General features: G+C 49.3%; 8 protein-coding genes across 8 annotated transcripts; 4 read left to right on the top strand and 4 right to left on the bottom strand.

Annotated features, from left to right (window-relative positions):
- Positions 1 to 251: 251 nt before the first annotated feature.
- On the top strand, positions 252 to 2267 carry FSST1_012123 (uncharacterized protein; the record flags this gene model as incomplete). Its single annotated transcript, XM_083235320.1, has 5 exons — positions 252 to 522; positions 612 to 703; positions 757 to 1793; positions 1891 to 1981; positions 2043 to 2267. The coding sequence occupies 5 exons, from the start codon at positions 252 to 254 to the stop codon at positions 2265 to 2267; spliced, it is 1716 nt and encodes a 571-aa protein (XP_083081819.1).
- A 1755-nt stretch (positions 2268 to 4022) lies between these two features.
- FSST1_012122 (pyridoxal phosphate-dependent transferase) lies at positions 4023 to 5705 on the top strand (the record flags this gene model as incomplete). Its single annotated transcript, XM_083235319.1, has 5 exons — positions 4023 to 4133; positions 4197 to 4203; positions 4403 to 4453; positions 4540 to 5189; positions 5256 to 5705. The coding sequence occupies 5 exons, from the start codon at positions 4023 to 4025 to the stop codon at positions 5703 to 5705; spliced, it is 1269 nt and encodes a 422-aa protein (XP_083081818.1).
- A 447-nt stretch (positions 5706 to 6152) lies between these two features.
- On the bottom strand, positions 6153 to 7277 carry FSST1_012121 (uncharacterized protein; the record flags this gene model as incomplete). Its single annotated transcript, XM_083235318.1, has 2 exons — positions 6153 to 7061; positions 7128 to 7277. 2 exons carry the CDS (start codon positions 7275 to 7277, stop codon positions 6153 to 6155), a joined length of 1059 nt encoding a protein of 352 aa, XP_083081817.1.
- Positions 7278 to 7634: 357 nt separating this feature from the next.
- FSST1_012120 (mitochondrial 54S ribosomal protein bL28m) lies at positions 7635 to 8405 on the top strand (the record flags this gene model as incomplete). Its single annotated transcript, XM_083235317.1, has 1 exon — positions 7635 to 8405. One exon carries the CDS (start codon positions 7635 to 7637, stop codon positions 8403 to 8405), a length of 771 nt encoding a protein of 256 aa, XP_083081816.1.
- Positions 8406 to 8558: 153 nt separating this feature from the next.
- Positions 8559 to 11028, bottom strand: FSST1_012119 (tryptophan synthase TRP5; the record flags this gene model as incomplete). The annotated part of the gene is made up of 6 exons (XM_083235316.1): positions 8559 to 9362; positions 9413 to 10325; positions 10379 to 10611; positions 10659 to 10729; positions 10788 to 10875; positions 10981 to 11028. The coding sequence occupies 6 exons, from the start codon at positions 11026 to 11028 to the stop codon at positions 8559 to 8561; spliced, it is 2157 nt and encodes a 718-aa protein (XP_083081815.1).
- A 1039-nt stretch (positions 11029 to 12067) lies between these two features.
- On the bottom strand, positions 12068 to 14266 carry FSST1_012118 (pheromone-regulated protein PRM1; the record flags this gene model as incomplete). The annotated part of the gene is made up of 1 exon (XM_083235315.1): positions 12068 to 14266. The coding sequence occupies one exon, from the start codon at positions 14264 to 14266 to the stop codon at positions 12068 to 12070; it is 2199 nt and encodes a 732-aa protein (XP_083081814.1).
- Positions 14267 to 16866: 2600 nt separating this feature from the next.
- FSST1_012117 (S-adenosyl-L-methionine-dependent methyltransferase) lies at positions 16867 to 18046 on the top strand (the record flags this gene model as incomplete). Its single annotated transcript, XM_083235314.1, has 4 exons — positions 16867 to 17015; positions 17090 to 17649; positions 17700 to 17817; positions 17881 to 18046. 4 exons carry the CDS (start codon positions 16867 to 16869, stop codon positions 18044 to 18046), a joined length of 993 nt encoding a protein of 330 aa, XP_083081813.1.
- Positions 18047 to 18719: 673 nt separating this feature from the next.
- On the bottom strand, positions 18720 to 19645 carry FSST1_012116 (ubiquitin-like protein ATG8; the record flags this gene model as incomplete). The annotated part of the gene is made up of 5 exons (XM_083235313.1): positions 18720 to 18768; positions 18825 to 19042; positions 19200 to 19361; positions 19568 to 19591; positions 19637 to 19645. 5 exons carry the CDS (start codon positions 19643 to 19645, stop codon positions 18720 to 18722), a joined length of 462 nt encoding a protein of 153 aa, XP_083081812.1.
- Positions 19646 to 20620: the final 975 nt, after the last annotated feature.

Genomic DNA, 20620 nt, shown 5'->3' with positions numbered 1-20620 from the left:
GGGCCTATTTGAAGTGACACTTCCCTCATACATGCCCAACTTCAAATCTGTATACCTCATTCACCTGTGAGCTACTCGACACCGCCTATAGAGAACCAGGAACAGATCATAGGCATTATACTTGATACTGTTCTTGCCCTGGCTGCTGCTCCATTAGGTGCAATACTCTCTGTCTTCTTTAGTCTTGGTTAACAAGACTTGATTGTTTATCGCTTTGATATTGAGCGTCGCAGCTTGAAGCAGCTGAAGCTATGGCCGATACCCAAGACAAGGTGTCGCCGGCCCCGGCTACGGCCCCGCCCTCAGATACTACCGCCGGTGTCCCGGCCGGTGTGGACATTCAGGATCCGAACAAGACGCACGTCAGCATTGTCGAGCATGCCCGCGCCGCAGCTCACAAAGAGCGTAACATGACCATTCGTCAAGGTATCAAGCTCTACCCTAAGGCTATCTTTTGGAGTGTCCTCATCTCCACGTGTATCGTAATGGAGGGCTATGATATCTCCCTTGTTAATAACTTCTGTACGTGCCCAGGCCCGCCTGATGACCCGATGCCCATACACATTATCAGATACAGTAGTCGTGACCATTCCACTAACATCTGTTCCTAGATGCCTTTCCTCAGTTTAACAAAAAGTATGGTGTCCTGGGTGATGATGGAGAGTATCAGGTGCCAGCCCCCTGGCAAGCTGGTCTAAGCAACGTAAGTCTTCCTTCCATAATTCCTGGTTCGGACGCTCACGGTCAACGATATAGGGAGCCCACTGCGGTGAGATCATTGGCCTCTTTATAAATGGTTGGATCTCAGAACGATTTGGTTATCGTTATACTGTCATGGCATGTCTTGTCTGTGTAGCTGGTTTCACAACCATCTTCTTTACTGCCCAGAACGTTCAGACTCTGCTTGTAGCCGAGATCCTTTGCGGTATTCCTTGGGGCATCTTTCAAACCCTGACAATCACCTATGCATCCGAGGTCTGTCCAGTCGCTCTGCGTGGTTATCTGACCACATATGTCAACTTCTGCTGGGGTTTAGGCCAGGAGATTGGTATAGGAGTCATTCACTCTATGCTCAAGCGCGACGATGAGTGGGCATACCGTATCCCGTATGCCCTCCAGTGGATATGGCCGTTGCCACTCCTGATCGGCATCTTCTTTGCTCCTGAATCACCCTGGTGGCTAGTCCGAAGAGGCCGCAACGAGGATGCCAAGGAAGCTCTACTCCGCTTAACTAGTCTCGACCGTGAGACCGACTTTGATGCCGACGAAACGATCGCCATGATGGTGCATACCACCGCCCTTGAAGAGAAGATTACAGCGGGAGCATCCTACTGGGATTGCTTCAAGGGCACCGACCTTCGCCGCACGGAGATTGTTTGCATGATCTGGGCCATCCAGAATTTGAGTGGCAATTCGTTCTCCAATTATTCCACCTATTTCCTCGAACAATCTGGACTCTCGGCCGACAAGGCGTACTCGTTTGCCCTTGGCCAGTATGGTATCAATATGGCAGGAGTCTTTGGTGCTTGGGGGCTTATGAGTTTGGGCATCGGCAGAAGATCGTTGGTACTCTATGGCCTCTGTGGCCTTTGTTCCATGCTGCTCATCATGGGGTTCCTTGGCTTGGTGCCCGAGGCCCATCGCCCCCAATCTTCATTAGCCACAGGCTGCATGATGATCATCTGGGCTCTCTTCTACCAATTGACTATAGGCACCGTATGTTATTCTCTTGTCGGCGAACTGTCATCTCGTCGCTTGCAAATCAAGACAGTCGTTCTTGGCCGCAATCTATAGTAAGTTGCAACCATTGGTGAAGTCTGGGGACACTCCTCTCACTTGACGCGATCGCCGAGATTCAATCATTGGTCGTTGTAGCTAACCAGTGGATAGCAACGTCGTTGGCATCATCAACAGTGTTTTGACACCCTACATGCTCAACCCTACAGCCTGGGACTGGGGCAACTATGCAGGATTCTTTTGGGTAAGCAGTCAGCCTTGGCAGATACATAATAAATATTCTATGTTGCTGACAAATATAATAGGGCGGCATTTGCTTTCTGTGCATTATTTACACCTTCTTTCGACTGCCGGAGCCGAGTGGTCGCACGTTTGCAGAACTTGACGTGCTTTTCGAAAGAGGCATCAGCGCAAGGAAGTTTGCTTCAACCGAGGTGGATGTGTTCAATGAAACAGTTGAGGAGAACGTTATGAACCGTTATGAGGAACTCGTGGATGCGCCATCCGAGAAGGTCCATAGCAAAGCATGAGTTGATGCTGAAGACTAAGCAGCCACTGTATCACGCACAGATGGTTCAGACCATGTATGGAGGATATGAGATTGGGAGGCTGTGCCTCGGCATCGGGTAAAGCTATCCCAAAAGCGATTTCATGGCCACCTGAGCCGTGCCGCATGCGAGATGGGGAGATCTTGGTTAAGGAGATATCTCGGATCTTGATCGGCATTAATGTTAGCATCACTTAGGCGTTGGCGTTGGGGAACAAGGCTTATACGCTATGGATTCAGAATAATGATAGAGTGGGTAAAGAGCCAAAGATATATTTGTGGAAGGTATCGCAATAATGGAAGCAATGCTATTTTATATCACTTTCCCAACCTACTTGTACCCACTCGCTTTTATCGTACATATTAGTAGCTTCCAGCTTGAGATAGCTAGTCGTCGTGCGTCTATCCAACAAGTTCCATATGCTCACTTGCAACGTTTAATGGTATTGAATGGCGACATCACATAACATAAATCTTGCCAGCCGGTCGCCGTTTAGCAAACGGGGCCGGGCCGGTCACGAGGGCGGAGCCGGTGGACGGCAGAGAGCGTGCATATGTGGGTGGGTGGTTACCACAACTGTAGTGTAATGAGACACCAAAAGCCGCAACAAGGGCTTGGCGGTAGAACATGTTAACTAGGTGTTAGCGTGGACGGTACGCGGCAGCAATTTGACCTGCTGGACAAGCGGAAGTTGTATCGAGGAATGCCATTATGACAGCGGACCCGCTGCTACAGGCCCAGCGGAAGACCCTCATAGGGATGCGCGGTAAAATAGGTCGGAGTCGACCGGGCGGCTGGAAGAAGAATCGACTGTCTTTTCCAGACCAGGATCGGGATGCGGTTGCCGACGGTTTATGAGTGAGATCCATTGCTTTCCTCCGGGCGCCTTTTTGTTCAGAGTGCCTTGTAGGTAAACTGGAACCCGAGTTGATGGTAGCAAGTGGTTGATGATAACAGCAACTCGATACTGCCACGGAGATGGATGGAGGGGGATGGCTGCAAAGGCAATCGATAATCGGTGCTCCGGAACGAGAGAACAAGCTCTCATGTTGACATGTGTAAACGCCTTTCGCCAAGATGCAGGGATAGGTAGTTAGATCCCGGACTTCAAGCGGATTTGAGTAGGCATTTTGGGTCCGGGCTTCTGGAGCTTAACTACTTAGATCATGCCATCCTAATCTGGCAGGATATTGACGTTGGAGGTAAACGTGGGAATGATATTGGTCTCTTGGTAAATCGCATGAATAATGGATGAGTTGTGATGGATAAAAGGAAAAGAAAGAACAAGGTTGAGCAAGCACAATCACCCGCTTCAGGCGCACCACTCAGCATGAGCAATGTTTCCCTGGCCTGACTACCTACGATTCTAAACACTGCCGCCGATGTCCGGGGTAGCCCCACCAGAATTTCACAACAAAGTCCACCAAAATGCCCTGACGCAGGTGAGCTCATTCTGTGGGAGCTACCTTGAGACCCCCATAAATCAAGGGTCTGGAAGCAGAATTTGATATCTGATTGGTTACAAGCTGCTTTAGCCCACCGCCGAAGAGGCCCGATCGACAAAATTATGGTAGCCCCAGACTCACCACGCCTCGTCTACCTGTAGTAGTAGGAGTCACTCTCCGCTAGAGAACCGCTTCAAGTGATCTTCCTTCTCCTCCCTCTCTTTTCTTTTAGTCCCTCCCTTCCCCTCCAACCTCTCCTCCATCATCAACCCATCGCATCATTACCTTCAAAATGTTGTCCACACTCCGAGTTGCCAGCCGACGGGCTGCCCGCCCTGCTCAGTACAACCTGGCCGCCATCCGCGCTGCCTCCAACTGGGCCAACGTCCCTCAAGGTCCTCCTGTATGAGCTTGCTTCCTGTTCTGTCGCGTATGTTCTTTGTGATCTCAAGCTAATTCTTCACAGGATGTGAGTAATTTCTTCTTTACATGGGCTTTGCGCCAGCTCCGTCGCTAATCAATTGCTTCTTTTGATTCCAAACAGGCCATTCTTGGTACGTACGATGACTTCCACCTGGTGCAATGCGCCCCGTTGCTCCAAGTATGGAACATATTGCGCCAAACCCAAAACACATTATTACCTCAGAAAATCGTGTTAACATCATTTCTCAGGTATCACTGAAGCCTTCAAGGCCGACAAGTTCGACAAGAAGATCAACTTGGGTATGTCGCAACGTCATCCCCACCCAACCCCGAATGCGGAGGTATCTCGCTATCTTTTGAATCGATCTGACTCGATTCGTATACAGGTGTCGGTGCCTACCGTGACGATGCCGGCAAGCCCTACGTACTCCCTTCCGTTCGTGAGGCCGAGAAGAAGGTCGTCGAGTCCAAGTTGAACAAGGAGTACGCTGGCATCACTGGTGTTCCTGAGTTCCCTCCCGCCGCCGCTAAGCTGGCCTATGGCGCCAACAGCCCGGCCTTGGACCGCATCACCATCACCCAGACCATCTCTGGTACTGGTGCTCTCCGTGTCGGTGCTGCTTTCCTCGCCAAGTTCTTCCCTGGCGAGAAGAAGATCTACATTCCTCAGCCTTCGTGGGCTAACCACAAGGCCGTCTTCAACCACGCCGGCCTCGAGGTTGAGCAGTACCGCTACTACGACAAGAAGACCATCGGCCTTGACTTTGAGGGTCTGATTGCTGATGTCAAGGCTGCCCCCAACGGCAGTGTCTTCCTTTTCCATGCTTGTGCTCACAACCCCACCGGTGTTGATCCTACCCAGGAGCAGTGGAAGCAAATCTCCGACGTCGTCAAGGAGAAGGGTCACTTCGCCTTCTTCGATATGGCTTACCAGGGCTTTGCCAGCGGTGATACTGACAAGGATGCTTTCGCTGTTCGCTACTTCGTTGAGCAGGGCCACAACATTGCTCTTTGCCAGTCTTTCGCCAAGAACATGGTACGTCTTGAACATATTGTGAACTGACATAATGGCTCTTCGAGTAGTTCGCTAATTATTTCAAAGGGTCTCTATGGTGAGCGTATTGGTGCCTTCTCCATGGTCTGTGCCGATGCCGATGAGAAGAAGCGCGTCGACTCTCAGCTCAAGATTCTCATTCGACCTCTGTACTCCAACCCTCCCATCCACGGTGCCCGCATCGCCGCCGAGATTCTGAACAGCCCTACCCTCTACAAGCAGTGGCTCGGTGAGGTCAAGGAGATGGCTGACCGTATCATCTCCATGCGTGCTCTCCTCAAGGATAACCTTGAGAAGCTCGGCTCCAAGCACGACTGGTCTCACATTACCAGCCAGATCGGCATGTTTGCCTACACTGGCCTGACTGCTGAGGAGATGACCCGTCTCGCCGAAGAATTCTCCGTCTATGCCACCAAGGACGGCCGTATCTCCGTTGCTGGTATCACCTCTGAGAACGTTGGCCGCCTTGCTGAGGCCATCTACAAGGTCAAGGGTTAAGTATAAGAGAATAGCTGCTTAATAAAAGGAGGATGTGTGCTAGAGAAACGGCCCCGCGTCAAACGGACGACGCCTTGAAATCAACATCACGCTACGATCAGAAGGCTGTCGGTCGGGGACAGATGGATTGAAAATATCCAGACCTTGATCTAGGTCAAGTGCCCGACTTGGCGAATTAATGGCGCGGCGAAGACAGCTTGAAAATATATGTATGAGTAAACTGAATATAAAACATGAAGCTAATGTGTTGAATCATTGACCCGTAGCGTGTTGGATATGAATAAGTGAAATGGTCTATTTGCCATTTGATCTCCTGGGATAGACACAGAACAAACTATATTGACACCACTCTGTAAGTTCCTTCGCGTTTATTTTACAATAATTTCATTTATTATAGCGTGATTAGTTCCTAAAAGTTTGTCTCTCACAATTAATATCCCTCCCCACTCATCCTTGGTTCAATCGGTCCAGATCTCTTTTTGTGTCGTCTATTTGTGTCGTCATTTCCCGGTATACTCTTGACATCTCCCTCATCTTCTTCTCCTTGCTTCCTCCGCCGCCAACACCAACTCCATACTCTCCAAGCTCAGCTGCCAATCCTCGAATGCGCTCCTCACTTCGCATCTTGGCATCACGCAAATGAGCACCATAATTCTTAAGAGCGGTGATCGCTTCAGGTGTATAAACTGCGCGACGCACAGAAGCGGCGGCGATAGCAACATCGGCATCATAACGACCGGCATGAAGTGAGACTTCTGCAGCACGAAGTTCTAGACTACGAGCTACTTTGCCATGCTTGACTTCGAGGGCGCGAATCAAAAGACTCAGCGCATTGGTAGCGGCTTGGAGAAGGGATGTCAAGGCGGCAAGAGAGCGTAGGCGATGAGAACCGAGTTCTGATTCAGCAGCGGCGAGATCAGAACGCCAGTCAGATAATGTAGTTGGTAATGAGACGATGTGGCGGTGGAGAAATGAAGCGTTCGTAGAAGGATGCGCAATCCGCGCAAGTCCCAATGCCCAGGTACGCAGGTTTGAAGCGATAATCGGCGCCAATGCCGGAAGTAGTGTCTCGAGTTCAGAAAGGGGAGGATGAGCAAACAGCAATTGGAGGGTATCTTGAGGAAGAGGTGGATTGTTGGCGTCGAGTAATGGAGGGAGCACAATTAGAAGCTCCAAAAGAGGTTCTGGAAGCGAGGGCTGTTGTTGAGATCTTGAGTCTCCCGTTTGTTGACTCTTGGGAGGTTGTAGACGTGAGGATGCTCTTGCTGCAGGCGGTGTGCTTGATGGTGTTGCTGATGAGATAGCACATGTAAGGAGATGTTGTTTCGCAGAAATTAGACGGCGACGGTCAAGCTCCTGATGAGAAAATGAGAATTCTTGTTTTATTATATCTGGTGATTTGTAAATGAGGAGTCCTCTTACCTCTCGAACAGAAGCCCGCTCTTTAGCCCGAGGATCATTCTGTGTTGATCCATCAGGGTTGAGAACAACATTCGTTAGTTTATGATAAAGATTGGCAAAATCTGGATTATTCTGCAGAACGGAGTCCTCAACAGGCGGGAACATTGTCATGATATGTCAAACATCAACTCCCGCTGTCTGTTTCCGCTAGCCGTATACTTATTGTTTGGTTTGTTGTTAGTGAAGCTGTAGTGGAGCTATCGCGAATGCAGCACGAAATAACCTGATTGGGCAATTGGCGACCGCTGTCTCCGGCGCCGGAACATCAGTCGCCTCCGAACAACGACTGCCCAAAAATCTCAGCACCAGAAGGCCAAGGTTGGAGGTACCGTCGACGATCAGCGCATCTTGAATAGGGCAGTCTGCGCTCAAGATATCCGCCCACTCCGACGTTAGTTGAGGCAAATGTCTCGCCCATAACCGGAAAAGCCCCTACCGAATACTCACCTCGAGACATAGACCGATATCATGACATCTTGGGCCCCCGCCCGGCCAGCTCTAAGGGCCCTAGCCACACCATCACCGGTGACTCCCACACGACTTTTCAGCACGACCCTACCTCAGCAGACCAAGACGATCAAGTCACATCTTCTACCTAGTCGTATTATTCCTCCATACCCTTATGGCGAGCGTCAACTCTACAAGCAATCCAACAAGGGTCTTTACGGGTCTGCGAGAATTCGATTCGGTAACACTGTTGCGGAAAAGTACAACAACAAGGCCCGTCGTTTCTGGCGCCCGAACGTCCACGTCAAGGTTTTCAAACTGCCCGCCCTAGACGCCAACGTCAAGACCCGTCTTACACTCCGCGTGCTCAAAACCATCCGCCGTGAGGGTGGCCTCCAGGAGTATCTACTCAAGAGCAAGCCTGCCAGAATAAAGGAGCTCGGCCCCGGTGGTTGGAACTTGCGGTGGCTTCTTATGCAGTCTAAGGACATCCAGAAGAAATTCAACGCTGAGCGTGTGGCGCTGGGTATGGAGCCTAAGGAGATTGAGGACAGGGACGATATTATTCAGTATGCGCTTGATGTCGCTACACCTGGTCCTTTGAGTAAACGCAGCCAAGCGACCCGAGGTGAGCTTCTGGCTCAGGAATTTGTGTTGGGCGAAGAAGACTTGGCGAATCTCGAAGGCGTCGAGGAGCTATCAGACGAGGAAGAGGCTCTGTTGATGCAGCAGCTGGATAACGTAGAGGCGGAAGTCGCAACGACAGGGGGGGCGCAAAAGATAACAGTGTAAAATGTTTGATGTATAATATGTACCAAAAAAAGCCCTTTTCAACGCCTTCCAATCATTGTATCAGTATCCTGCCATTCAAGATAGAGAAAGACTCTTGTTCATGCTATCATTTCAACAGTTGCTATTTAATCCAAATATGGTATCACTTTTAATCTAGAAACGGAGATCCCATCCAATCTTGGGACCCAACTTGGGAAGTTCATCGGCGACGCTCTGCACATCCTTGTCACCACGACCACTCACACAGATGACAATATCCTCGCCCTTCTTCATTGTCTTGGCCAGCTCAATGGCACCGTAGATACCATGAGCAGTCTCAAGAGCGGGAATAATACCCTCGAGCTGGCTCATGAGCTTGAAACCGAGGAAGGCCTCGCTGTCGGTGGCAGCGACAAACTTGGCTCTCTCGTTGTCCTTCCAGGAGCTCAGCTCGGGACCAACACCAGGGTAATCTAGACCGGCAGAGACGGAGTGAGTCTCACTGATCTGGCCATGCTTGTCCTGAAGAACATAGGTCCTCACACCGTGAAGAACACCCTTGGAACCACCAGTGAGGGTAGCGCTGTGTCGTGGAGTATCGACACCGTCGCCACCAGCCTCGACACCAAGAAGCTTGACGCTGGGCTCGTTCTCAAAGGGGTAGAACATGCCCACAGCGTTGCTGCCTCCACCGACACAAGCCACAACAGCATCAGGAAGCTTACCTCGCTTCTCGAGCATTTGTTCCTTGGTCTCTCTACCGATAACAGATTGGAAAGTTCGGACGATTGTGGGGAAGGGATGAGGCCCAATAGCAGAACCAATGATGTAATGAGTGGTATCAAGATCGACAACCCAGGCACGAAGAGCCTCATTGACAGCGTCTCGGAGAGTCTTGCTGCCAGCCTCGACAGCGACGACCTTGGCGCCGAGTAATCGCATACGGAAAACGTTGAGAGCTTGTCGTCGGACATCCTCCTATTTATTGCATTAGTTCTCGTACTTTCAAAATATTCGGCAAGACTTACGGCTCCCATGTATACTGTGCACTCCATGCCAAACTTAGCACAAACGGTAGCAGTAGCAACACCGTGTTGTCCAGCACCCGTCTCGGCAATGATGCGAGTCTTTCCAAGTCGACGGGCAAGGAGGAGTTGCCCCAGAGCATTATTAATCTTGTGACTACCAGTGTGGTTCAGATCTTCACGCTTCAACCAGATGTTGGCACCTCCAGCATGTTCAGTGAGTCGCTCAGCCAAATGCAAATGGCCCGGCCGTCCCATGTACTCGTAGTAAGATCGGTATTCCTCCCAGAATGAAGGGTCGTCCTTGATCGCATTAAAGCCTTCCTCAAGCTGGGACAAGCAGTCCATCAGACTCTCGGGAACATATTGACCACCGAACTCGCCGAATCGCTCAGGGATTTTGCCATGAAGAGCAGCAAGCTGAGCCACCAAAGCACTGTCCTCCTCGGCAGTGATATCTGCATCTGTAATAGTATCGCTGACAGTAACATTGTCACCACTGGGCTCCCTGGCTCCAGCAACGGCCTCAACAAGGCCAACCTCTCGAGTGTTTGAATCTCCAGAGTCACGGCCTGACAAGTAGGCACAGTACTTCTCGATATCGGAAAGGGCTTGACCAGGCTCGGCATTCTTAATTGTAGTGATGATCTGGCTGCCGACGACGACACCGTCTGAAAGAGTTGCAACGCTCAGGAAGTGCTCTCGGGTGCTGACACCGAATCCGACAGCTGCGGGCTTGTTGCCACTGTACTTCTTGACTCGTTCGATAAGATCGGGGAGGTTGGCGTTAAGAGTGCCAGTGGCGCCAGTGACACCCATGCGAGAGACGACATAGATGAATGAATCGGCAAGCTGGCAGAGAATCTTCATTCGGGTATCCGAGGTGGAGGGGGCGATAAGAGGAACGTATGACAGACTAGATATAATGTTAGTTTCGTGTTGGATAGTAGGCATCTTGAGCAGACTCACCGGCCCTTATTACAGAGCTTGCGGAAAGAAACGGCCTCCTCAGGAGGCAGGTCGACAACGATAAAACCATTGACACCACATGAGTGACAGTCCTGGAGTAATCTCTCCTCACCATAGCTGAGAAGGGGGTTGTAGTAACCCATGAGCATCACGGGCGCCTTGAGGCCACGAGATCGGGCCTCCTTCACCATGCCCAAGGTGGACTCGATCGTAACGCCATTGTTGAGTGCAATCTAGACCAGTTAGTTTCATTCATTCGAAGGGATAGCGATTTGCCTACTGTGTTGGCGGTCTGAATAGTTGGGCCATCGGCAATTGGATCGGTGAAGGGTGCACCGACTTCGATAACGTCTAGGGGAAACTTTGGTCAATACAAGCTCATGTACCTTATTGCGACGGAAGAGCTTACCAGCACCACCCTTTTCCAAAGCCAGCAGGATGTTAGGAGTATCTTCAGGCTTGGGGTAACCGGCAGTGACGTATGTTACCAGCGCAGACTACCTCAAAGAAAAGAATTAATTGTCAGCTTCTTTGTCTTGTCGGGCATTGGAGTTTATCATCGATTTACCCCGCCGAGGGGCACTCATGATGGATGTACTGACCCTGTTCTGCTCCTTGCAGCGCTTGAAAGTATGTTTGATAGCGTCCATGGCGAATTGATTTCGTCTCTGGTCTCTGTGGAAATTATGGAGAGAGAATTGGTATTTTAGAGCGAGGACTTGTTGTCTTTAAAGAAGTTTTGGGGCCGACGTTGTTGGTGACTGCATTTTCCGCCACCGATGCCGGAAGAATGAATTCCGCCACCTACTATTGACTCGTTCTGGATCGCTCCTGCCCTGTCCTCATGCACGTCGCCCGCAGCTGCAGGTTCCGCCCACACTCCGCCCTGCAGCCGGCATCATAGCAGCCCACATCGACCCCGGACTTGCCTAATACGGTAGTCAATCAACCATGACATTGGACGTTGGCCGGTTACAATTTCAGGGACTTGCAGTGCGGCATGGCATTTAACTTCATGTCACATCCAATTCCTGAACAAATGCAGGATCTAAGCACTAGTGATGCTGCAGTGCCTACAACGAGAGAGTGTGCGCCAAGCAGGTATAGGCCATTGCTCGTTTTCTCAGCTACTATCTAGACGTTCAATCTACCAACCTGTCTGCAGGTGGAGATGGTCCATTGGGAAATCTGTTTGTAAAGAAACTCCGACATCATGCAGCTTACAACAAAGGACCAGATGAACGCCGTGATGCTGTAAACAAAGAATTACTCCGTACGTAGTAGAACAAACAAACAAACGCCCTCAAAAAGGTATAGGACACACAGCAACCAACACCGGTCACATGCAACTACGTCCAAGTACAAGTATAGAGACAGTCACAATGCAGTGGGAAAAACTTTCGTGATTGTAGATTGCAGTCGTCGTCAATTTGTTTAGTTTAAGTTTAGAGTGAAACTAGAAATCATCTGGTCCAATATCATGTCCGCAATCAGTGTCCACCATGAGTCCAGACTCAGGACCATTTGAGTTGCCTCCATTTTCCAATATAATGTCAACGCATTCCATAAATCATTGCTTCATGCAGTCGAGTAAGGATCGTCTCTCACGGCGCGGGTCCAGCCGGAGCCGGAGTAATATAGAACTGCAGAGAATGCCATCCTTCAACTGTTAATCGGGCTCCAACACTCCTAGTGTTTGCCGCTTGCCGAATCCAAATAACCGTAAGAGCTGCTTCTTTGATGACCATCGACATGTGTGGCGCGGGCCCCAGTCGCCCCAGACATAAACTTCTCATCACGTCCGCTTGTCGCTTCTCTATAGTGATCTTCTTCACCTGAGGAGGATCCGAATCGAGGGAAGCTCGCGGCGCCATCAGGATTTGCAGGATCATGGTGTCCAACACGAGGGCTGAAGCCTGGTCGGTTGTCTCCGGTGAAACGCATGCCGCCTTCAGCACGGCCTTTATCGGGGGAGATCATACCGACTATTGTCCACACCGTGCCGATGAGAACGACGAGCACGTATAAGAGAACCAAACCAGTGGAAATGAGAGCGTCCTGAATGAGCTTGTTGTGAAGCCAATCTGTAACTGCCTTGACAGCCCCCGTAACCTCATCAGTAGTGGCGCTAGACGGGGATGCCAGGAACGAGTTAAGCTCCGCGTCGCCATCAACCGAGTCCTTGGCACCCTTGCTGAAAGTGTCATTCTCGAAGAGCGGGAATTTGACCTCGGCATGTTCGTGTACCCAAGTCAATCCTTTCTGTACGCTCTCAATCTTGATGCCGATGACACAGTGGAGGACTGTCTTAATAGGGTCGAGAAGGATAGTCCCCTTGAAGACAGTGTTGAGGCCATCATCCATGGTCTCGAGGAAGGTGTTGAGTGTATCATTGACAGCATCCGTGGCGTTGGTCACATAGCCGAGAACATCGTGGTTGATGTCGTCGCTGAAGCCTGTGATAACGCCGTTGGCGTCATTGGCCCAACCGGCAGAGACACTCTCAAGGTTCTCTACAACATCATCGGCGAATGCACCAACCTGGTTTGCCAGCGCAGGTACTTCGTTCTTGATTGCTCGCAGTAGGAGCCATTGGCAGAAGCAAGAGAAGAAACCAGCAATGGCGAGTGACAGAATGAACAAGGCCGGGACTGAGGTAGCATAAGCAATGAGCCAGCGAACAAGGACCTGTCGCTTGCCCTTGAAGCGTGAGGCAACCTTGATGCCAAAAGTTGCGGTCATAGGCCGAGATGCAATATAGACAATGTCCATCGGGTCATATGCATTTTGAGCGATGAGACGTGCGTGCTGTTGCTGTCGTCGCCAGCGTCTAATCTCAAGCCAGGCCATGGGGATGATGACTGCCAGAGCAAGAATGATTAAAACTGCAATAAAGATCGTTCTGGCTTTGGCGATAAGCTCGAAAAGGTTGTTGAAGAAACTGTTCAGGGCATCATTTTCAGAGCAGAAGCTCAACTTCTGCTTCTGGGCAAGAGGAAAGGCATCCCGATCGAATTTGTAGTTTCCATATGTTTCATTGAGGGCTTTGCGGACAAAGTCGAACGGGATAGAGATTGCCTGCTCGGTCAGGTTTTGAACTTCTCGGAAGTCGGGCAGGTCATCCTCCAACTGTCGAACATCTTTGACAAAATCTTCGGATTTGAGATCGAAATCCTTAAGTTCCTTGATGGGGCTGGAAAAGTCAACCTTGGGAATATCTGGAACCAAACTTCCGAGGACCGAATCCTCAATGCCTTTAGTGAGACCGTTGATACCGTCTTCGAGTTCTTTTGAAATATCTTCAATCTTGCTGGTGGCCTTGTCAATCAAGCTGTTGAACTTCTCTGTTGCTCCTTCTGTTACATCGGCAACAACGTTTAGACTGCCGTGTACCATGGCGGTAATCAGGCAGACATATGTGGCAGTAAGGAAGTTGATGTAGAAGATAATCATATTCTTGACACCCGCCAGAACGAGGTCGAGCATGTACACCATGGCGTCGACCGATTTCTCGATTCCAGAGGCTGCGAGTTCGTTGACACCCCTTGATAGGTAATGAGGCATGGAAGCCATAGCGCTTCCAACGTCTTCAACTTTGGTGCAGGCTGAAAGAGCCTTGATTTTGGCGTCACCAACGTTCTCTTTGAGGTCAACGATAAGAATCATGACCCGGATAAGGACCAGGATGAGAAGAATTGTCCAGCGATTGATCCATATCTGGGAGAGTCTTGATCGGAGGCTTAGATAGGGGGTAACATTTGGAGAAGTGTCGGCTCGAGCTTCTTGAACTTTCCGCATCTCGGTCATCTCGAATGATTCTGACCGAAGGGAGTTGGGTACAGCCGGGTAGACCGGCGGGTCGTCGATTTCTTTCCGTGAGGAGAACATCTTGTATCTATGCGTGTTGGCTTATTTGAACGATCAAATTTGTTTGAGCAGAATAAATGAGAAGATGCAATGAGTTGTAGTGAGCAAAAAAAGAAGCCAGTTGAGGGCTTAGTGGTGATGATTAAGGCGATAGAAGGACAAAGATTAATTATAAAAAGAATCCAAGACCGTCAGATGAAAGGAAATGCGACAAAGGAAACGACGGGCGTGAGCAAAATATTTCCAATCTATTGTCTATGATTCCATGCTGATTGTTTGGGGTATAGGTACAATTGTGTTTGTATAAGTGAAAGAAAAAAGTAATTGAACAATAGAACGGCAATAAGGAAGAGGGGCACGAGGACAATAAGAAAAGCAGATGAAGGAGAATACTTCGGCAACTTACCTGGTTCACTTCACAACAAAAGTATCCAATGAATAACAATTCCCGATCAATAGTAATCCGAGCAGAAACGCCCTTGGATTTGTCGATGAATCTGGCGACACGACAGCGCTTAGAGCGCAAAGTGGTGAGGTTGAGGTAAGCGCCCGCTTATACCAGTAGCCACTCACGTTGTTTGGAGAGACTTGAACAAGCAATTCCGAAACTTGGCCAAGCGTGAAGGGTAGTCTGAACGGGAGGTTAGATGGCGTTTGTATTGAAGCAAAGCTGAGGCTTGACTTGCGTTTGTGTTTGCGCTGGGTTGTCTATACGAGGTTGTTTGACTTGTCACTTGAGTGGTCCAGCCGCATCAAGCTTGGGTTGCTTGTTATACTAGAGTCGCTCCAGACAAGGTAGTCTAGATCAGAGACGGAGGACTTGCGCAATGAGCAGGGCGATTTGCAATACCACAGCATCAACGACAGCGGCCATCAAGTGAATGGGGTGTGTGCGAGTTAATGTATAGATATATAGTGACTCACTCAGAAGGCAAGGGGAACACCATGGAGCGGCAGAGATGAGTGGTGCCCAGCGTTCGAAACCTCAGCATCAGTCAGAGATGAGAAGCATGGGGATTTATCTAATAGGAAGACAACGCATCTTGGTTGTCCGAGCGGGTGACGCCATTGCAAGTCAATTCTCATGAAGCCCTGGTAGCCCAAGTACCTTGGGCAAAATGCAGGCAAAGATCTTGGCTGATTCTAACCTTCTGGCTATTCGGTGAACTGCATCGTAGAAACCCATCGTGCAGGTCACTGGGAGAAGCAGGGTCTTCCGAGGAAGATTGGGAACGGCTACGATCGTCCTGAGAACAGGCTGTGATGGTGAATTTTTTGAGTTGCCGACCAGGATATTGTAGTTGAGGTGGTAAACAAGACCAGGGCTGACAACCAATCAAACTCCGAGAAAGGGTCGCTCTAGCATTACGGCCCCTAGACCCTAGTGATTAGCTTTCCAGAAATGGTCAAAGGCTCTCTGTTTAGGACCCCTCCACGACAGGGGTTCACGTGGTTGGTAACCGCTGATCTCGTCCAAAGAAATCGCCACTGATGAGTTGTGATTGAAACAGGATTTTCTAGAAAGACTGACTAGAAAATTCCCAAGCCATGGGTTGACTGAATATGTTTCTGATCATCGACATGCATATTCTGAAACTTGATCAGCGGTAAGAAGAGACGATGAGTTGTGAAGGTGTTTTGGCATTTAGCCGTAGAGGAGGCGGGTCAAGAATTGCTATGATGTCATATAGAGGGGGGGGAGTTGGTCCTGGCTTCTCAGCTCATGATGTGGGCGAATGCTACCTACCAGGAGATACAGTAGACTACATGTATGTAATAAAAGTGTAGCAAGAGAAGAAGAAGAGGTTATCCAAGCGACTCACCTCAAAATAGAGTATGCAATTTTACGAAGCGCCTTGTGTATCGACCCATCGGAAAGTTGGTCGCGATATGGTCGTTCCTGTGTAAAACTATTGGCTGCGGCTACAGCCGCTGGCAGCTAATCTTGGCGCGTAATGAAACGGAGCCCACTGGTAACGGAAAGCCCAGCGAAACACAACCATTTTGGGAGAGCTTAAAATAACAGTATTCATTCGGTGAGGCGAAATCCCGATCCTTGAGAGCAGCATCTTTAACTATTTGTTGTTTGCCAATTTAGCGAAAAACTGCCGTTATCGTACAAATAGTCGTGTGATGGACAAGATTGGCCGTTGTGAATACAAACTGCGATCGATTTACCGAGGAGAGGGGCTAAGGGGCATGATACTCTTTATTTATCTGGGAGAAATTACTTGTTTAGTAATTTACTGTCTATGAATCGTCGTCGTTGGACCATGAGGAAGTCTCGTAGAACTCACTAACTTTGACAAAGAAGGGATTCATCAAGATCTCCTATGACCAAGGGAACTCTAAAGTCAGCGTCTTCATCTGTACTCACAATCACGTCTGTCTTTTTCTACATAGAGCCTTCTCTAGAATTTGGTAGCAATTGTGTCACCCTGCATGTACCAATGCGTAACTGGAACCGCGGGGTAACAAGAACTGTCATCGGGTTGAAGTTGGTATTTCACGTCAATACCATCGCATCGTTTCGTTCACGGACACCAACCGTAGCGCCTTGCTTCATTGTCTCCGTATACTGCTACCTTCAACTAGGTACTTAGACACCCATAGTTGCAACCATGGCGGCCGCAGTCTCTGAAGAGCAAGCTACCGACTTGAGCAAGCAATATGACACCCCGCTCGGCCTTGCTCACTCAACTATGCAAGTCCTCAAAGGCAGGATCAAACTACATTATGACCTTGCTAGTGACTACTATCTGAGTTTATGGTGCGTCAGAAGCTTGATGCAATTCTCAAAACTATCTACATCAATCACCCTGCTGATTTGCTTACTCTTACCAGGGGCGAGCATATCCATCATGGATACTGGCCAACAGAGGAATCTGAAGTTACACAGACAAAAGAGGAAGCGCAGGCAAACCTCATTCAGTTGCTTCTCGACATGTCAAAAATCTCCTCCAGAAGCTCGGTTTTAGACGTTGGATGTGGTATCGGTGGCACTTCTCGCTATCTCGCATCCAAGCACGGTAGCTCTGTTACTGGAATTACCATCTCCACAAGACAAGTTGAGATAGCGGACCGCTTGACCAAGGCCGCTGTGGAAGATGGGGCTTCACGTTCCGATGTATCAGAAGACCATGGCTTCACTAAGCTCGGTGACGGGAAAGTCAAGTTCCTCGAGCTTGATGCCGAAAAAATGGGCGATTTCTTCAGTAATCAACAAGGCTCATTCGACGCGGTATGGGTAAGTGAGGCTCTCAGTCATTTCCCGAACAAAGCGCTGTTCTTTGAGAACGTGATGAAAGTCCTCAAGCCTGGAGGGAAGCTTGTATTGGCCGATTGGTTCAAGGTCGAGGGCTTGGACGACACAACATTCACCAACGATATCAAGCCCATTGAAGGTAAGGTTCCGTGCAAGATAATCGTATTCCCGAGCTTAAGTAGAAAACAGATGGTATGCTCCTCCCACCCCTCTGTACCCAGCAGGGATACCTTGATTTGGCAAAGCAGGCTGGGCTTCAGGTATTCGCCGAGCCGAAAGATATCAGTCAACAGGTTCGAAAGACATGGTACGTTCATATGCTTCTTTCAAAAGTAACAATAGCAGTGGCCTTAACACTTTTGTCTCTTAGGGATATCTCCTGGTCTCTCGTACAGAACCCATCTTTATGGGCATTCGCATTCACTCAAGGTCGTGACGGTATTGCCTTCTTACAGTCATTTCGCGCAATGAGACGGGGATACGCCAATGGGTCCTTCCGCTATAGTGTGATGGCGTTCCAGAAAGAAATGGCGTAAATTAGCTCCGACCTCAACTCGCATGCATCAACGAAGATTGTTTGAGTTCTGAAGACTTAGATGGACTTTTCCGAGCGGTTTTCCTTTTCTTTCATTTTTTCTCCTTTGCGAAAAAGAACAGGCATAACTAGAGAATTGTGGATGACTCTTCATTCAATAGCAGCGGCACATGCTCCCTTATCAGTGGCAACCCTGTCATTTGCAACCGGTTCTGATCACCCTTACCTGCATTTACAATCTGACAAAGCCAGTCAGGTACATGGCGTGCTAGCGTTCACTGGTACATTTGAGCTGATCGGGTGATGCTTACGGCAGTCCAGGCAACTGTTCCTCATAAAAGTCTAATTGAGTACCTATTCTTTGATGCTGTACATTTGTTGCCTATGAGTGTTTTTTGAACCAACGCAATATAAATCAGAAATCACATGAAGGGTCAGATATTGTCATATTGGTTGGTGGTTACAATATGCCGTTGCTGCCCTATGCGACGACGCCGAAGATGTATTGTTACCATAATGAGCAATAAGCACTCTATTCGAGTCCGGTGTCTGGACACAGAGAGTTGATAAGAACATGACAAGTGACCGACCATCAAAACATTCACCCAAAATACGACCGTAACGCCTTCGTCATTCCCGATTTGGAAGATAGAACCGATCCTGCATCATCGGCCTTACGCTTCGCCAAAGGTATTCTCGCCGGAGTAGGTGATGTATAGGAAGCTGCAAGTGATCATGTTAGTAATTTGCCTTTATTCCATGCATGATAGGTAACGTACCCGTCCTCATCCTTGTGCTCCTCGTAAATGCTGCTCATCAGGGCAGCTGTTGGGGGAAGAACCTCGTCGACGAAGATGAAGATAGCCTTCTCGGGGGACAGCTTGATTCGCTTGCGAATGACGTAGACGAACTGGCCGACGGTCAGATCGGCAGGAACCAGGTACTTCTTCTTGTCGATGGTCGCGATATCGCTCTTCTCGACCTTCTCGCAGATAACCTATTCGCAAAATGTAAGCGGATTGTCGGGTGACGGAAAGATGAAGAGAGGAGGCGGTCGGTAACTGGGCGGGAACCCCCCCAGTCTGTCGTTGTCGAGTGAAAGCGGCTGTTCGGCCCAAAAAGCAGAGAAGATGTTATTTGTAAAAATTACATACCGGAATACGGTCAGCGTATTTCTGTCGGATGCGCTCGGCCTCAGCCTTGCGCTTCTCGAAAGGGTGCTCGTCCTTGAATTTGCTGCGCATGTTGACGGTGATGGCTGTTGTGGAGGCGGTAAGTGTGTTGTCAAGAGTGGTGGAATTCAAGTGTCGCGATGACTGTTGGGTTCAGGCAGCGAAATAGTTGGAAAGTTGTGGTTGAGGAAGAAGGGAAGAAGAGGGAGAAAAGGGATGACGGGTTGAAAATGAGAAAAAGAACTAGGTTACGGTTTGCTTGCGTCAGGCAGAATAAGTAGGTGAGGTGAGGAAAGCATAGAGTGACAGAAGGTGGCAGTGACACAGACACAGTACGCGCATACACCTACAGATGAGCGGTCGGCCAGCGCAGACTTGTCCTGACTTGTCTTGACTTAAGAGGCAGCAACGCGGGTTACAGTGGGCATTAACAGAAGCCCAGGGTAGATGGCACCTTAGCAGGTGGCAGCAGCACCCAGCCCAACTCACGTTGACTGGACATGCGCGCGGGGCTGGATGGCTAAACTATAAATGGTTTAGCCTCATGATGCTCGGTGAATCACAAGAGCCCCGCGAGGCAGCAATGGCGGGGAAGCAGCAAGTCACGTCGCACTGTATCGTCACAGGGTCGAGAATGAGGGTTTGTGAGGACCCAGAGTTCATCGACGGGTTTCTTTAATTAATATCGATAATCTGACACGGCAAGGACTCCACGGGTTTATCTATGGTCCGGATCCGACGGGCTAGCAGCGCTAAATGGTTTTAGGTGTCTGTAGCTATTAAAGTCGTATTTTCCGTACCTGTCTGAGAAAGGGCTAGGCTGTTGGCTGTATCTTTTCTCCATCCTGTAGAATCGAAATATCCCCCGCCACGTCTAGCGACGTCTGTCAGGGTTCTTTTCTGCTTGTAAGTGCCATCTTGGTGCTGCTGTCTTGGTGCACAGCGTTTTCTAGTCCAGACTTTAACTTCTTCCTACAACACATATTTTGAAGAGACGAGTTAATGAGAGTTGCTGAAAACTTTAATTACAATCCGTTCCGTACTTTGACAACTTAACTGGTTATATCAAGTATCTGGCTACCTCTGTAAGCGAAACTATGAAGTTTAAAATTTAATCCTGCCGTAGGACCTACCTAGCCATTCTAGCCAAGAATAGTGACTGTTTGGCCTTTCCTGTCAGTAGAGAAAGTCACCAATGCTATTTCAAACAGGTGCCATTCTGTGTTAGTTCGTTCGCTGCGAGGCAAACATGCAGCTGACAACCTCCCTGCTGCATAACTAGGTACTATAGTTACGAAATAATCCTTGCTTCATAGAGAAGTTTTAACCTTTTATGGCTTCTAATTCTCATATATAAAGAGCATCCAGAAGGTCTCACCATTATGTACATAGTAGGATCCAGC

The sequence above is a fragment of the Fusarium sambucinum genome, chromosome III (assembly GCF_050947815.1).
Source record: "Fusarium sambucinum isolate potato_lamoka chromosome III, whole genome shotgun sequence".
Classification (NCBI taxonomy): Eukaryota; Fungi; Ascomycota; class Sordariomycetes; order Hypocreales; family Nectriaceae; genus Fusarium; species Fusarium sambucinum.
This window is presented reverse-complemented; position numbering and strand designations above follow the sequence as displayed.